This window comes from Bos indicus x Bos taurus, chromosome 18 (genome assembly GCF_003369695.1).
Source record: "Bos indicus x Bos taurus breed Angus x Brahman F1 hybrid chromosome 18, Bos_hybrid_MaternalHap_v2.0, whole genome shotgun sequence".
NCBI classification, from domain to species: Eukaryota; Metazoa; Chordata; class Mammalia; order Artiodactyla; family Bovidae; genus Bos; species Bos indicus x Bos taurus.
The window spans coordinates 2,163,866-2,181,487 of NC_040093.1; the positions used below are offsets into that span (position 1 = coordinate 2,163,866).

At 48.3% G+C, this 17,622-nt stretch overlaps 1 protein-coding gene and 3 pseudogenes across 1 annotated transcript; 3 read left to right on the forward strand and 1 right to left on the reverse strand.

The window, feature by feature from the left end:
- Nucleotides 1-346: 346 nt before the first annotated feature.
- On the reverse strand, nucleotides 347-685 carry LOC113875564 (annotated as a pseudogene).
- A 4,246-nt stretch (nucleotides 686-4,931) lies between these two features.
- Nucleotides 4,932-5,270, forward strand: LOC113875565 (annotated as a pseudogene).
- A 2,346-nt stretch (nucleotides 5,271-7,616) lies between these two features.
- Nucleotides 7,617-10,596, forward strand: LOC113875548 (zinc finger and SCAN domain-containing protein 5B-like). The gene is made up of 4 exons (XM_027514045.1): nucleotides 7,617-7,994; nucleotides 8,284-8,490; nucleotides 9,424-9,577; nucleotides 9,950-10,596. The coding sequence occupies exons 1-4, from the start codon at nucleotides 7,617-7,619 to the stop codon at nucleotides 10,594-10,596; spliced, it is 1,386 nt and encodes a 461-aa protein (XP_027369846.1).
- Nucleotides 10,597-12,570: 1,974 nt separating this feature from the next.
- Nucleotides 12,571-15,908, forward strand: LOC113875796 (annotated as a pseudogene).
- The last annotated feature ends 1,714 nt before the right edge of the window (nucleotides 15,909-17,622 follow it).

Genomic DNA, 17,622 nt, shown 5'->3' on the forward strand with positions numbered 1-17,622 from the left:
GGGTGTGGGTCCTCTGGTGAGTGTGCAGCGTGGAGTCGTGAGGGAACCTCTTGGGGTAGAGATCACAGCCGTAGGGCTTCTCGCCCTGTGGGTCTCCTGGTGAACACACAGGTCCGGAGGCTGCATGAACCACTGGACGTGGATGTCGCTTTTTTCTTTTTGTAATTTCAAGGGCCGTCTCTCTTTTATGCGGTTCCAGAATAAGGGCCCATTACTTTGATAAGCACGGGCTCAGCAGAAGCCTCAACAAAATATGTGTAAAAGAATGTTTCCAAAGGCTCCAGAGATGACCCCAACTCTGCTTCCTGCTTCCCCTGGACAATACTCCATCTCCTGGGTGGGGCGGCTACTTGGTCCAGCTGACTTTAGGAATGTCATAGCGCTCCGTGAGCGTGTCCAGGTGTCTGTTGAAGTCCTCCACTCTCTGCTTGTGGGTTTTGGATGCTTTCTTCAGGATCCTCTCCATATGTCGCTTCTCCCGCACCTTCTCAAAGGCCACCTGGGCTGGGGTCAGCTTGTCGAGGTGGCGCCTCAGCTCCTCCTCCTGGTTCTTCTGGATTTTCCCCATCGTTTCCAGGAGTTTTGCCTTGTCTCTGTCCTTTTTCTTCTTCCGCTTGGTCACACCAAGCTCTGTGACTCCTTTGAGCTTCAGGGGTCCCTTTTGGACCTGCTCGTAGGCGTCCATGCTGCCCATTTTTGGATTCATATTTCTAAATGGACAAAAGTCGGGGGTGGGTCAGGTTTCTGAAATGGAAATTGGGAAAATATCGTTCTCTACTGTAGATCCGAGAGGTTTTCTCTTTGTGGGAGCAGGAGTCTTTTAATTTCATAGCTACAGTCACCATCTGCAGTGAGTTTGGAGCTCCCCCGCCTTGTAAATAAATTATCTCACTTTTTCCACTGTTTCCCCATCTGTTTGCCATGAAGGGATGGGACCAGATGCCATGATCTTAGTTTTCTGAATATTGAGTTTTAAGACAAGATTTTCACTCTCCTCTTTGACTTTCATCAAGGGACTCTGGTTATTCTTCGCTTTCTGCCAGAAGGGTCGTGTCATCTGTGTATCTGAGGTTATTGATATTTCTCCTGCAAATCTTGATTCCAGCTTGTGTTTCATCCAGCCCAGCTTGTCTCATGATGTACTCTGCATATAAATTACATAAGCAGGGTAACAATATACATCCTTGATGTACTCCTTTCCTGATTTGGAATCAGTCCGTTGTTCCAAGTCCAGTTCTAACTGTTGCTTCCTGAACTGCATACAGATTTCTCAGGAGGCAGCTCATGAAGTCTGGCATTCCTGTCTAACAATTTTCCACAGTTTCTTGTGATCCACACAGTCAAAGGCTGTGGCATAGTCAATAAAGCAGAAGTAGATGTTTCTCTGGAATGCTCGTGCTTATTCAATGATCCAATTGATGTTGGCAATTTGATCTCTGGTTCCTCTGCCTTTTCTAAATCCACCTTGAGCATCTGAAAGTTCATGGTTCACTTACTGATGAAGAGTGGCTTGGAGAATTTTGAGCATTACTATGCTAGCATGTGCGATGAGTGCAATTGTGCAGTAGTTTGAACATTCTTTGGCATTGCCTTTCTTTGGGATTGGAATGAAAACTGACCTTTTCCCATCCTGTGGCCACTGCTGACTTTTCCAAATTTGCTGACTTATTGAGCGCAACACTTTCACAACATCATGCCTGAGGATTTGAAATAGCTCAAGTGGAATTCCATCACGTCCACTAGCTTTGTTCATAGTGATTCTTCCTAAGGCCCACTTGACTTCACATTCAGGATGTCTGGCTCTAGGTGAGTGATCACACCTTCGGGATTATTTGGGTCGTGAAGATCTTTTTTGTATAGTTCTGTATATTAATATCTTCTGCTTCTCTTGGGTCCATACCATTTCTGTCCTTTATTGTGCCCATCCTTGCATGAAATCTTCCCTTGGCAAATCCAAATACTTTCTCACACCCTCGGAGGGCACCGCTCCTCACACACTCTACCTTCTCCTCCACTCCCCAGCCACCTTGCACACCTGACCACACCAAGCCCAACTGGCTTTGCGGTCTGGTTTCTAGGGTTTTCCTCCACTGTCTGGAAAGTCCTTCTCCCGACACCCTCAGGCTGTCCTCCGATCTCCACACAATCAGTGGTTCTCTGAGACGGACAGGCCTGGCTGTTGCTTTATCACGTGGCATCTCACTCCATCACCACGTTTCCTCAATAGCAGTTTCTCAGCCTCGGTATGTATTTTATTTTTAACTCCATTTGTTTTTGGCTGTGCTGGGTCTTTGTTGCTGCTCGGGGTGCAGGGCTCCTCTCCAGTCGCGGGGCACAGGCTTCTCGCTGCAGTGACCTGTCTTGTGGGGACCCCCGACTCTCGGGGCTCTGGGCTTCAGTAGTGGCGGCTCCCAGGCTCGGTGGTTGTGTCGCACGGCCTTAGTTGCTCCTGAGCCCTGGCATCTTCTCGGGTCAGGGATGGAACCTGTGTCCTCTCATTGGCAGGCACAGCCTTTACCTCCGAGCCCCCCAGGGAAGCCCTATTATCCACTTTCTTAACTACTACTTAACTGTGTCTGTGTTTTGAAGTCTTATTCATATTTCATCATATTAACTTCTTGTGTTGATTCTTTGATAATGGTTCTAATACCCCTGTTTCTGAAGAGACCCAGTCTTTATATTCTATATTGCTTCTTTGAATTAGTTGCCTCCATCTTGGGCCTGTAAGTTAACATCCTTTGAGATAGTAGGAGGCGACAGAGGATGAGATGGTTTGATGGCATCACCAAATTAATGGACACGAGGTTGAGCAAACTCCTGGGGGATAGTGAAGGACAGGGAAGCCTGGCGTGCTGCAGTCCATGGAGTTGCAAAGTGAAGAGGCTGTTTGTGACCCCATGGACTGTAGCCAACCAGGTTCCTCCGTCCATGGGATTCTCCAGGCAAGAATACTTCACTGGGTTGCCATTCCCTTCTCTTGGGGAACTTCCCAACCGAGGGAGCAAACCCATGTCTCTTGCATTGGCAGGCGGATTCTTTACCACTGAGCCTCCTGGGAAACCATGAGAGATTCTGAGAATGACCCAAGAAATGAAAACAAATGCACCCTGGAACTGAAGGTTAACTGTATTTACAACAATCAAGATGACACACATCAGACCAGTGATGACCACTTTTAAGATGGTTGTCAGAGCTGACTACACTGTTTCTGCCTGTAGCCCCCTCCCTCCATCTATAAAAGCTGTCACTCATAAATTGTCCGGGGTGGGAGGTGGGGGGAGTCTGCCATTGGACAAACGTCTGCCCCACCTCCACAGTTGTTGGAGAAGGAAATGGCAACCCAGTCCAGTACTCTTGCCTGGAATGCCATGGACGGAGGACCCTGGTAGGCTACAGTCCACGGGGCTGCAAAGAGTTGGACATGACTGAGTGACTCTCTGATGCTTTCTGATGCTTTCTTCAGGATCCTCTCCATTTGTTGCTTCTCCTGCACCTTCTCAAAGGCCTCCTGGGCTGGGGTCCGCTTATCGAGGTGGCACCTCAGCTCCTCCTCCTGGTTCTTCCGGATTTTTCCCATCGTTTCCAGGAGTTTTGCCTTGTCTATGTCCTTTTTCTTCTTCCGCCACTAACCAAACTAGGTAAAACTTTCAGATACCTATGCTTTGACTCCTTCCAACTCTCCAGGTAAATGAGAAAAGTATTTGATAGACCAGGAAAATCAATCTTACTACCAAAAAGTGCATGGGCTTCCCTGGTGGTAAAGAATCTGCCTGCAATACGGGAGACCTGGCTTTGATACCTGGGTTGGGAAGATCCCTTGGAGAAGGGAACAGCTACCGACTCATCTTCTGGCGTGGAGAATTCCATGGACTGTATATCCACGGGGTCACAAAGTGTTGGACATGACTGAAAGACTTTCACTTTACTTCTTTCCCAGCTGAGCCACAAGGGAAGCCCAAGAATACTGGAGTGAGTAGCGTATCTCTTCTCCAGCAGATCTTCCTGACCCAGGAATTACTACAGCATCTCCTGCATTGTAGGTGGATTCTTTACCACCTGAGCTATCAGAGAAGTCTACCAGAAAACCAATATGGAGGCCTCTTTAATAAATTGTGGGTTTTTTTCCAGTGGAGTGTCTGTGTGAAACTGGATCTGTGGATAAATTGGATTCTCTAAAATGAGGTCATATAAATGGCTTGAACCACCCTTGCACAATCGCTGTGCTGATGGGGTAACAAGCAGGGACCCTTGCCATTCCCCCCGGCCGTCTATAAATAAGATGTTTCAGCCCCAGACACATTCTGATAGCCAGTCACCGACATGAGGAGCCTGACGGCAAGAGGGCTCCTAGGAGGTAAGTGATGAGTGAGAACGTCTAAGGAGAAGGTATGGGAATCAATACAGAAGGAGGTGGTGGGTTTCAGAAGGCTGGGTTTTCTACTCACCTTGCATCAGCTCAAAGATCTTGTGAAAGCGGTGGATCTCCCTTAAACTCCATATTAACTACGGTTGACTGCTGAGCTCTCTGTGAGGAAGAGAACTTCCTCACAGACTTTAAACATGTAAATGGAACTTGGGAACTATAATGGAACACAGATCCTTCTCTTGCAGAAAAGACATTTTAAATAAGAGGTCTTTCAGGTTCCCCCTGCGTGCCTCCATCTGATGTATAGGTTTATAAATCACCCTGATTTATAGGGTGTTGCCACCCTCCATGCTGTGGTGTGGTGTGCTGCATTTATTCCTCAAGGCTTTCTGATCCCTGGCCCCCTGGGCTAAGCAGAGATGTTCGTCTGTGTTCATTGCTGTTAACCCACACAGAGGGAACCTCTCGGATTTACACAGGAGAACGATATTGTCCCAATTTCCATTTGAGAAAACTGACCCCGCACTCTTGTCCATTTAGAAATCCGAATCCACAGATGGGCAGCATGGACGCCTACGAGCAGGTCCAAAAGGGACCCCTGAAGCTCAAAGGAGTCACAGAGCTTGGCGTGACCAAGTGGAAGAAGAAAAAGGACACAGACAAGGCAAAACTCCTGGAAACGATGGGGAAAATCCAGAAGAACCAGGAGGAGGAGCTGAGGCGCCACCTCGACAAGCTGACCCCAGCCCAGGAGGCCTTTGAGAAGGTGCAGGAGATGCGACAAATGGAGAGGATCCTGAAGAAAGCATCCAAAACCCACAAGCAGAGAGTGGAGGACTTCAACAGGCACCTGGACACACTCACGGAGCACTATGACATTCCTAAAGTCAGCTGGACCAAGTAGCCGCCCCACCCAGGAGATGGAGTATTGTCCAGGGGAAGCAGGAAGCAGAGTTGGGGTCATCTCTGGAGCCTTTGGAAACAGCCTTTTATACACATCCTTTTGAGCCTTCTGCTGAGCCCGTGGTTATCAAAGTAATGGGCTCTTATTCTGGAACCGCATTAAAGAGAGACGGCCCTTTAAATTACAAAAAGAAAAAAGCAACATCCATGTCCAATAGTTCATTCAGCCTCCGGACCTGTGCGTTCACCAGGAGACCCACGTGGGCGAGAAGCCCTACAGCTGCGATCTCTGCCCCAAGAAGTTCCCCCACGACTCCACGCTGCACGCTCACCAGAGGACCCACACCCAAGAGAAGCCTTTCTGCTGTGAGCACTGTGAAAAAGCTTTCAACCACAGTGGGAAGCTCAGTGGTCCCACTCTGGGCTCGAGCTCAACATGTGCCCTGAGTGTCACCTGCCTTCTGCTCCCTGGGGTCTCTCACATCCCACCAGGAAACCCATTCCGAACCACTGGCCCAGGACCCTGCCTTCAGGTCCAAGTCGTTTCTGCTCGAAGAAGGAAATTCACAATGATTTGTCACTTCTGTAACACAAAGGGTGGATGACATGGGAAGAGCTTCGGAGGATATTGGGTCCAGGGGCTTCCATTTACATGAATGAGGAGGACATTTGAGTGATGGCTTATCGTTCCCTTTGGATTTTGTTTTCTACTTTAGTGTAGCCTGTTTCAATCAGTTTTTGCTTTCTTTTGTTATTCTTTTACTCAAAGCATGTCTCATTAGTTATCAGAACTTCATCATGAAACTGAGCCTACTGTTGACTGCTTTCCTGTTAGGTGGGACTTCATGTAAAACTACATGTTCCTGGCACAGAGGCCAGGCTCTGCCGTGGAATTTACATTTAAATAAACACATTTTTGTCAAAGAGTGTCTGGTATCTTCTAAGACTTTTCTACAGGGAATAGGTGATAGCCGTGGTTTTGCCTACATGGCTATTACTATGCTGAGGTAGATTGACTCACGCCATACTTGTTCGGGGATTTCTTCTCAAGGTGTTTTGAAAAAGGAAGGATTCCGAAAGTGATAGGTGTCATTGTTTTTTCCTATTGGTGTACAACTTCTACTCTTCAAAAAGCCTACTAGAAATCGGGTCTTCTCACACCTTAGCCCATCGGATGATTTTAGAAAAGCCTTTGAAGACTTATCTCACAAGAACAGAAAGAAGACAGGAGTCAAACCGATCTGGCTTCCACCATCATGTCTATGACTCCGTCAAACTCTCCAGGCAGTGAGACCAAAAATTCAAGAGATCATTAAAACCGGTCCGTTCACCCCAAAATGCAGTCCCCAAAGTCCAAAATCAATGAAATCCAAAAGGAAACCGAGGGATTTCCCTAGCGGCCCAGCGGGTGAGCCTCAGCGCTCCTCTGCAGGTGGCGTGGTTTCCTTCCGCGGCCTGGGAACTGAGCCCGCACCTGCCTCCCTGGTTGGCCAAAGATAGAACAAAACAAATACACAGAATCTGTCGCTAAATCACTATGGAGGCCTCTTTAGTAAATCATGGTTTGTTCTGAGAGAATTTCCATGGGCAATCGAATTCCTGTGATTAAGTAAAGAGGAATTATCTAGAATGGTTTGCCCCGCCCCCAACGAATCCATGCGCCGATTGCGTAACAGGCCGAGAGGTCCGGCATTTCTTCCAGCTCCATAGAGAGACGCTTCTCCGCCGGCCGAGTTTGAGAGCAAGTCCCCAACTGAGGAGGACCGAGGGGAGAAGGCTTCAAAGAGGTAATTGGTGGGAATTGTCTAAAGAGAACGCTAGAAAGTCAGGGCACGTGGAAGTGGGTTTCAGTAACTCTTGGCTTTCTGTTCACCTTGCATTCGCTCAGAGACCGTGTGAAATCCACCGATCTCCCTCCGGCCACACGTGAACTGTGGTTCATTTGTGGAACTCTTGAGTGAGATGAGATTGTTTCCACACTCCATGGTGTCGTCTGGTGTGGTTCATTTTTCCAACAAGGGCTTTTAAGCATTGACTTGTGGACAGGTTTGACCACACAGATTCTTGTACTATAAGATGGATGTCGGAGGAATAAGAGAATGGATTCTTGTCCCTGGTGTGAAATTCTGAGGGGAGAATAATGCCCAGTATTGGGACGAGGGATGGTAAGGTGGATGAAAATAAAACTAATTGGCTGCATTCGTTTTTCTTTTTTGCCCCCATATTTCTGAATACTGAATCTATTACTGAGGAAAAGCAAGAGGAAATTCCTTTCCTTCGGGGTCAGTTGTGCACCCACTTCCAGAAGCATTTGCCCAGAGTCCTACTGAAAAGCTCTACAGTCGGTATGGCTGAGAACCAGACAAGGGGTCGTGGCCCCTTCGCGGACATCCCCGGAGCAGGGTCTCCAGCGTCTGCGCCATGCCAAGACACCCGAAGGGAAAACCCCGACTCCGACCTTGAAAAGTTGCGTGTTTGCTTCCGAACATTTAGCAGCTCGGACGAATCTGACCCGATCAAGGCTCTGAGGAGGCTCCATGAACTCTGCAGTCTGTGGCTGAGGCCGGATCTTCACACCAAGGAGGAGATGGTGGACAGGCTGGTGCTGGAGCAGTTCGTGATGTGCATGCCACCGGACATCCAGGTCTTGGTCAAAAGTAGTGGTGCCGAGACTTGTAAGGATCTGGAGGAGGTGCTGAGAAAGAAGCAGAAACTGCAGAAATGGGTGAGTGGGACCCTAGTGACCCTGTGAGACAGGGAACGGTGGCATGAGGGGCTGCGAGCTGGGAGATGAAGCAGAAGGATCAGAGGGCTTGGCTCTAAATCAGTGATTCCCACAGGCGTGAGACCTTGGCCTGTGGCATCACTGGAGATGTTTCTTTGGTCCTCACTTTGAGCGTGTTGGTCTTTCAAATGTCATTCCCAAGAGGTGGGCTCCTAGAGTGGTATACACAATGAACACCTTTTTGGATTTTGTGAAGGGAGACTGATTCTATCTGAATTTTTCCTCACAGGCTGGTGTCCGTGTCCAAGGCGAGGATTTTTTGATGCCAGTCTCGGGTGTTGAGATGTTAGGATCTGAGGTCAGTGAGGGGCACGGTGAAGGAGACCGAGCCAGGGAGCCTCAGTCTACAGTCAGTGTGGTCCCTCCAGACGAGGGCCAGCCGGAATGGCAAGACGGGCAGCATCTGCCAGGAGCCAAGAACCTTTCGACGGGGCAGGTGAGTGTGATGTCCTGACCTCCAGTCTGGGCACAGGTAGAAGAGGGTCGGATGGGCGTGGCTGCAGAAGTAATTGGGAGAACTTGGCAAAGGACAGGAATGGACCCACTGCCTCCAGGAATTCCCATGGATGCATTCAATTCCCGGCCGTTTTCCGTCCAGTGTGAGAATGAAGACAGTCCATCTTTCACAGTCCTTCACCATGAAAGCTTGTGGCCTAAGGATGAGGGCAGAGGAGTCCTGTTTCCACGGGATGCTGCTGGGTCGGTTCATCAGGGGTAAATGAACTCACAGCTGTTTCACCCATGATGGATTTCGTCAGACGCACTAATATTGGGGGATATTGTAAACACCTTGAATTTATAACAAGTTCCCCGTTGGAGTCATTTTCCCCCTCAGATTTTGGAGTATGCCTGGAGACAGTGGATATTTTGGAAATGTGAATCGGGGGAGGAGATGCTACTGATTTCTCGTGAATAGAGCTACATAGTATAGAATAGAGCTATACAGTATAACAGCTATACTGCTTATCATCTTATTATGCCCCAGGCCACCTTCCATGACGAAGAGAAATCCAGGCAAGGTATCAACAAGTGGTGAAGTCAGGAGCCCTAGCCAGAATCCTCTGCTTTCAGATTCAGGGCCTGGAGAATGTGAGATGAGGTGGAGAGATATTTGCAAAGATAATTGGCAGTGCCAGCTGTGAAGTCTGGACTTTCGCCAGAGGTGGTTGGTATAGATCAAGGACAGACATGGGAATCAGAAGAGGATTGCCAATCAGGGTGATGGGAAGCAGTCAGGGCATATCCCCCAAACTGATATCCAGAAAGCTGGAGTGTGAGATCAGGGTACGAGGCGGGTGGGGAAAGAGGAGACAGAGCTTGCCGTGGGCTAAGGCAGTGGAATTGACTCTGCTTGGTTGCCCCTTGTCAGGGCCAGAAAGCTCTCCCGCTGGAGACCATTCCTGAAACAGGTGAACTGGAGTGTCAGACGCCCTCCAAGGAGAACTTGGAGAAGGACCTGCTGGAAGACACAGGAGTGACAAGAACCCTTTTGTCTCAAGAGCCTGAACTTCTGCAGAATCATGGTGAGTATTAAAAACTTGGAGACCACAGGAGGTAATGACTGCCTCAACTGATATCCAGGAAGGGGTACCCAGCATTCCCTTCCCTGGTGTTGTGGGGTAGGAGTTGGTTCTCCAATGCCAACCTTCTCCATCGTCAACATTCCAGAGTGTTTCATCAGCTAGACTCTTAGGTAGTTTGGTTGCTGGGAAGTCTGTAGCCAAGATTAGGGATGGTTCCAATGAGGCCGGCACCATGGAAAATGCTCCTTGATAAATATGGTGCTGAATGTCTTCTTTCAGCAGATTCTGGGAGGGCAGAGAGAGAGGGGAGAGTCCCCAGGAAGGAAGTGATACTTCAAATGTGGCTCTGAACCCTTTCCTCTTGTGTTCCAGAGGGAGATGTTTCGACTCCGAGTGGATCCAGACGAGGTCCTCTGAAGAATCACAGACATGTCAAAAGGAAGCAGGACAGCACTCCCACTTGCCAAGATGTGGGTCAAGAATCAGCCACGTGTTTGGACCAAGGAGAGTTCTCAGGACAGCTTGGGTCCCATTCCGTTGGTGCATTTGGCAGCATGGGACCCACCAGTCATTCTGAGGGAGCAGGAACCCCGGGACGGGCACGCTCTGAATGCAAGGTGTGCAAAAAGAGCTTTCCTTATCAATATCAGCTTACTGTGCACCAGAGGACACACACAGGAGAGAGGCCCTTTCAATGCGACATCTGTGCCAAAGGGTTCATACAGCCTTCAGACCTGCGGGTTCACCAGCGGATCCACACTGGTGAGAAGCCCTACAGCTGTGATATCTGCCTCAAGAAGTTCACCCACAACTCCACGATGCATGCTCACAAAGTGACCCATTCCCAGGAGAAGCCTTTCCGCTGTGAGCACTGTGACAGAGCCTTCGCCTACCGAGCGAACCTCACTGTTCACCGACGCACCCACTCTGGCCTCAAGCCCTACGTGTGCCCCGAGTGTCACAGGGCCTTCAGTCAGCTGGGGTCTTTCAAACGCCACCGGAAAATCCATTCCAGATGACTGGCTCAGGACCCTGCTCTCAGGTCCAGGTCTTTTGTGTTCTAATGAGAAAATTGAGAATGATTTGTCACCTGTGTGATACAAAGTGTGGATGACAGGGGAGGGGCTTAGGAGGATCGTGGAACCCAGTGGGATTCCATTCGCGTGAATTAGGATACTTGAGTGTTGACTTACTTTTCCCGTTGGATTTTGTTTTCTACTTTGCTATAGACTATAGTTTTCTTTTTCATTTGTTTATTTTCAATTGGAGGATAATTGCCTTATGGTGTTAGACTCTGGTTTTCTTACATGTTTTCGCTTTGTGTTGTTCTTGTTCTTCCAATGAAGCTGTGTCTCACTGGTTCTCAGTACCTCATCATCAGAGTGAGGCTACTGCTGATTGCCTTCTTGTCAGGAGTGATACCTTGTAAAATAGGATGCTCCTAGCAGGACAGCTAGATTAAATACAGGATCACGAGTGAAATTTAAGTTTCAAATAAACAAACACGTTTCTATCAAAGACCTGTGTGTTTTCTCTTCTAAGACTTTGCTAACTGCCGCTAAGTCATTCCAGTCGTGTCTGACATTGTGGGACCCCATAGATGGCAGCCCACCAGGCTCCCCTGTCCCTGGGGTTCTCCAGGCAAGAACACTGCAGTGGGTTGCCATTTCCTTCTCCAATGCATGAAAGGGAAATGTGAAAGTGAAGTCGCTCAGTCGTGTCCGACTCATAGCGACCGCATGGACTGTAACCCACCAGGCTCCTCCATCCATGGGATTTTCCTGGCAAGAGCGCTGGAGTGGGGCAGCATTGCTTTCTCCTCTTTTTCCCTACTGGTGTACAACTTCTGGTTTCTGTGATGCCTCTCCTAAATGGTTTCTTACAGTAGATCTCATCAGCTGATTTTAGACAAAAGTCTTTGATATCTTATTTCATGAGAAAGAAACAAGATTAGGAAACCCAATTTGATTACAACCATTGGATTACAATTATTGGACTGCCTCACAGTCTCCAAGCAGAGAGAAAAAATTCATCAGATCAGGAAAATCAATCTGTTTCACCAGGAAATGACATCCACAAAGTATAAAGTAAATAAAATACATTAGAGAAAGTTTACGGCCAAACCAATATGGTGGCCTCTTTAATAGTTCTTCCTGTTGGAGTCTCCACAGGATATGGAATCTACCCAGATTATCCAAAGTGGTTCCTTCCATGCCCTTTATCCAATCACTGGGATGATGAGGTTATGGCCGGAAACCCCTGGAGTTTCACCCAAGTCTCTATAAATACAGACATTTCAGCTCCAGACACACTTTGAGAGCCAGTGCCTGACCTGAGGAGGCTGAAGGCAAGAAACCTGGAAGGGGTAAGCGATGAGTGGGCACGTCCAAGGAGGATGCCTAGAAATCAGGACACACGGGTGGGTTTCAGAAAGGTCTCGCTTTCTGTTCATCCTACATTAGCTGGGAGACCTTGTGACAGGAGATCTTCCTCTAACCCCACGTTAACAACTGTTAATCCAGCTCTTCTGCAAGGGGAGAAGAATGTTTCCACACATGTTGCTGTGAGGTGGCTGGTTTTCTTCAAGGGTTTCTGAGCGGCATCCTATGGCCATTTAAAAACTACATATATATTTATTATTAGTTTTAAGTTTTTTAATTCATTCATTTTGGCTGGGCTGGGTCTTCTTTGCTGTGAGGGCTTTCTCTAGTCGTAGCTAGAGGGGACTACTGTCTAGCTGAGGGGTATGGGCTTTCATTGCAGTGGCTTCTCCCATGGCAGAGCTGGGAGTCTAGAGCTCAGGTTCAGTAGTTGCCCCTCTCAAGCTCAAGAGTTCTGGTGCACAGGCTTAGAGGCAGGCGGGGTCTTCCCATATGAGGAATCAAACCCACGTCCCCTGCATTGGCAGCAGATTCTTAGCCACTGGACCACCAAGGAAGCCCTATGGTCATTTCTGACCAGGCAGTTTCATGAAATATTGAATGAGTCGGGCAATGGTGTCCAATATTGGGATGTAGGGGAGACAGAAGGGTGGAAAAAAATGAAACCCATTTGTTTCTTTCTTTCTTTTTTTTTTTGTCTCCCTAGACTTCTAACCAGTGACTTTAATGCTGAGGAAAAGCAGAGGAAATCCATTTCCATAGGTGTCAACTAGGCACCCACTTCTAGAAGCATTTCCTCAGAGTCCTACTGGAAATTTGCTCCATCAATAGGGCTGAGGACCAGACAGTTTTTCAGGCTTGTGGACACATCACAGACAGCCCTGGGGCAGAGTCACCGGCATCCGTGCCACCCCAAGACACACTCATGGAAAACTCAGACTGTGACCAGGAAACCTGGCACGTCCGGTTCAGAACATTTAGCAGCTCAGAGGAATGGGACCCTGTCGAGGATCTGAGGAGACTCCGTGAACTCTGCCATCTGTGGCTGAGGCCGGATCTTCACACCAAGGAGCAGATGATGGACAGGCTGGTGCTGGAGCAGTTCATGATCTGCATGCCCCTGGAGTGCCAGGTTTTCCTCAAAGAAAGTGGGGTGTGGAGTTGCAAAGCCCTGGAGGACGTGCTGAGAAATAAGCAGAAACCCAGGACCTGGATGAGTAGGACCTTAGTGATGGGTGTGGGACAAGGAGACACGTGCAAGCTGCAGGGATCACAAGATAGGACCTGCGGGTTTGGCTTTGTATCAGTGGTTCCCAAACAGGTGAGAGAAGTTCACAGTTGGGCAATTTGGGACATCCTTTTGGCTGTCTCACTCGAAGGACGTAGATCTTTTACACCAAACGGGAGCTTCTATTGTCAATGCCATTGGATGCCTGAAAGCTACATTCCAGGTCTTATACAGACTGATCTTGATTGATTTCTCGCCTCACAGACCATAGTCTGCATACAAGGGCAGAAATATCTTGTGCGTGATCCCAATATTGAGATGGTTGAAGCCAAGGCTGGTGACATGGACGATGAGAGAGACACGTGTGGGGAGCCCCAACCCCCTGTGAGGGTCATACCTCCAGAGAATGGCCAGGAAGGAAGCCAAGAGCTGCAGAATCCGCCAGGAGCCACAAACCTATCTGGGGAGCAGGAGAGAGCGTGTAAGCAGGTAGAAGAGAGTCAGGTGGGTGTGGCTGCTGGAGTAATGGGGAGATTTGGCAAAGGACAAGAATGGACCCATTGCTTCCAGGAATTCCCGTGGATACATTCAGTTCCTAGGCATTTTTTTCTAATCACTGTGAGAATGAAGATAATCCATCTCTGTCCCTCTGCTATGCAAGCTTCTAGTCTTAGGAGTGGGGAGAAGGGAATCCTGTCTTCCTGATATGATGCTAGGTTCAATCTGCTGCAGGTAAATGCACTGACAGGTGATTTACCCAAGGCCACTTTGCCCAAGGGCACATCATATTTCAGAATATGATCATTCCTTGCAACTGCAGGAGTGACTCTAAAGTGGACTCAAAATGCCCCCCAGTGGACTTTGGGCTTCCCTGGTGGCTCAGATGGTGAAGAATCTGCTGACAATGCAGGAGACCTGGGTTCGATCCCTGGGTCAGGAAGATCCCCTATAGAAGGGAATGGCTACACTCTAATGTTCTTGCCTGGAGAATCCCATGAACAGAGGAACCTGGCAGCTATAGTCCATGGGTTTGCAGAGAGTCAGACTAACAGTTTCCCTTTCATACACTGAAGAATGAGTGGAAGACAGTTGATTTGTTCAAATAAGGTTGGGTATAGGCAGGGGATGCTCTTGACTTGCATGGAGTAGAGACCAAGAATACTGGACATCATCTTCCTATGTACCGGGTAACCACCGTCGCAAAGATGCATCCAGGCAAATCTCCAACAATGATGGAGTCAAGAGAGCTGGACCTAGAGTTCTTTACTTCCAGAGTCAAGGGCAGGCAGGAGTGGAGAGACCTATGCATAGAGAAGTCAGAGTGCCAACTGTGATGTCCTGATTTGATTGCAAGATACAGTCTGTATAGATCCAGGACAGCCTTGAGTATCAGGAGATGATTATCAATCAGGGTGATGGGGTGGACCAGAAGAAGTCAGGGCATATCACCTAAAATGACATAAGTTGGAGTCTTAGATCAAGATACGAGGCCGTGGGGAAACAGGAAACAGTTTTCCATGGACTAAGGTAAATGGCTTTGACTCTGCTTGTTTGTCCCTTGTCAGGACCAGAGAGCTCTCCAGCCAGTGACTGTTTCTGAAACAGGTGAGCTGGAGCGTTGACGCCCAGGGGGAAGTTGGAGAAGGACCTGCTGGAAGACAGAAGAGAGACAAAAACCCTTCAATCTCAAGAACCTGAACTTCTGAAGTGTCCTGGTGAGTATTCAAAACCGTGGAATTCAGCCGAGTTAGTGACTCCCTCCCATGGTGGCATGGGGCTGGGTAGCCAGCATCACCATCCTTGATGGGTGGGTGGAGATCATTGTCCAGTGCCAACCTTCTCCATCATCAACGTTCCAGTGTCCCACAGTCCAGGCTCTTAGCTTGGTTGCTTGATGGGAACTTCTCAGCCAACATCAGGTTTCCAGTGAGGCCAGCAGCACAGAAAATGCTCCTTGTTAAATGTGGTGCTGAATTTCTTTCAGTGAATTCTGGGAGCATAGAGAGACAGAAGAATCCTCAAGAAGAAACTGATATTTAAAATGTGACTCTGAACCCTTTCTTCCTGTGTTCCAGAGGGAGACGTTTCCACCACAAGTGGATCCAGACGATGTCCTCTAAAGAATCGCATACATGTCAAAAGGAAGCGGGACAGCAGTCCGACTTGCCAAGACATGGGTCAAGAAGCAGCCACGTGTTTGGACCAAGGAGAGTTCTCAGGACAGCTTGGGTCCCATTCCGTTGGTTCATCTGGCACCGTGGGACCCACCAGTCTTCCTGAGGGAGCAGAAACCCCGGGACGGGCACCCTCTGAATGCAGCATCTGCAAAAAGAGCTTTCCTTATCAATCTCAGCTTACCTTGCACCAGAGGACACACACAGGAGAGAGGCCCTTTCAATGCGACATATGTGCCAACGGGTTCATACAGCTTTCAGATCTGCGGGTTCACGAGCAGATCCACACTGGCGAAAAGCCCTACAGCTGTGATCTCTGCCTCGAGAAGTTCACCCACGACTCCACGCTGCGTGCTCACAAGAGGACCCACACCCAGGAGAAGCCTTTCCGCTGTGAGCACTGTGACAGAGCTTTCAGCCACCGAGGGAACCTCAGTGTTCACCGACGCACCCACTCTAGGCTCAAGCCCTACGTGTGCCCCGAGTGTCACAGTGCCTTCCGTCAGCTTGAGACTTTCAAAGGCGACTGGAAAATGCATTCCAAATGAGTCACCCAGGACCCCACCATCAGGTCCAAGTGCCGTCTGCTCCGAGAAGGAAATTCTGGATTATTTGTCACTTATGTGATACAATGAAAGGGTGACATGTGAAGAACTTACGATCATACAGGAACCCATGGGGTTCCATTCACATGAATTAGGTGAATATTGAGTGGTGACTTATCTTTCCCTTCAGAATTCGTTTTCTACTTTAGTGTAGCCTGTGTTTTCTTCTTTCAGTGAATGCAGGTCTCATTAGTTTTCTTCTTCGTGAAACTGAGGTGACTGCTGATTGTCCCCCCATTAGGGAAGATTTCATCATAAAGTAGGATGCTCCTAGCAGAGTGTCCAGATGAAAAAGAGGATCACCAGTGAAATTTAAATTTCAAATAAACTGAGACATTTCTGTCAAATAAGTGTCCTGTGTATTTTGGCTTCCAAGATTTTTTTTTCTTTATTTTATTTTTTAACTTTACTATCTTGTGTTGTTTTTGCCATGTATCAACATGAATCTGCCCAGGTATACACATGTTCCCCAACGTGAACCCTCCTCCCTCCTCCCTCCCTGTATCATCCCTCTGGGTCATCCCAGTGCACCAGCCCAAAGCATCCACTATCGTGCGTCGAACTCGGACTGGAGACTCGTTTCATATATGATATTAGACATGTTTCAATGCCATTCTCCCAAATCATCGCACCCTATCCCCAAGATTTTTTATATGGAGTAGATGATAGCTGCGGTTTGTTACATGGCCATTATTATGTGGAGATATCATCCCTCTGTAAGGCTTCCCCAGTGACTCAGTAGTAAACAATCCACCTGCACCATACAAGACCCAGGTTCCATCCCGTCATCAGGAAGATCCCCTGGAGAAGGGAATGGTAACCCACTCCAGTATGTTGCCTGGAGAATCCCATGGACAGAGGAGCCTGGCAGGCTATGGTCTGTTGGGTTGCAAAGAATCGGACATGACTGAAGCGACTGAGCACCCACGCGAGCATTTAAAGTAACTGTATTCCTCTGGAATTATGAACTGTTAGGTAATGTGATATTAATGCCCTTTTGAACACTGGGATTCTAGGGTGTCTCTGCTTGAAAAGATTCTTCAAGGTAGCACTCTTTCATCCCACCTGGCTCTCCTCCAGCAGAAATGAAGAGAGGTCATTTGGAGCAGAATGGAGATCATAAAGTATTTCTTTTCAAAGAATCAGCGTTTTCTTCTATTAATTAGCCTGGGAATTAGTTGGGGGCGGCAAACTCAAGGATGATATTGTAATAGATATTGGTGTCTGGCTGCTCGCACTTAAAAGCCAATACAGAGGCCAGGTTGGGGGAAAGGAAAGTTAGCTTTATTTTGGATGCCAGAAACTGTTGAAAGTGAAAGTGTATTTGCTTAGTCAAGTCCAACGCTTTGCAACCCCATGGACTGTAGCCTATCAGGCTCCCCCGTCCATGGCATTTTCTGGGCAAGAGTACTGGACTGGGTTGCCATTTCCTTCTGCAACAACTGTGGAGGGCGGGGCACTGTGGCCACTGCTGTTTTCCAAACTTGCTGACTTATTGAGTGCAACACTTTCACAGCATCATGTCTGAGGATTTGAAATAGCTCAACTGGAATTCCATCACCTCCACTAGCTTTGTTCATAGTGATTCTTCCTAGGGCCCACTTGACTTCACATTCCAGGCTGTCTGGCTCTAGGTGAGTGATCACCCCTTTGGGAT

What these genes read in the sequence shown, in the direction of transcription:
- LOC113875548 (XM_027514045.1), top strand. Translation starts at nt 7,617, where the DNA reads ATGGCTGAGAACCAGACAAGGGGTCGTGGCCCCTTCGCGGACATCCCC. An exon ending in AGCAGAAACTGCAGAAATGG is followed by an intron (nt 7,995 to 8,283) that starts GTGAGTGGGACC and finishes TTTTCCTCACAG; the next exon opens with GCTGGTGTCCGTGTCCAAGG. An exon ending in TGAACTTCTGCAGAATCATG is followed by an intron (nt 9,578 to 9,949) that starts GTGAGTATTAAA and finishes CTTGTGTTCCAG; the next exon opens with AGGGAGATGTTTCGACTCCG.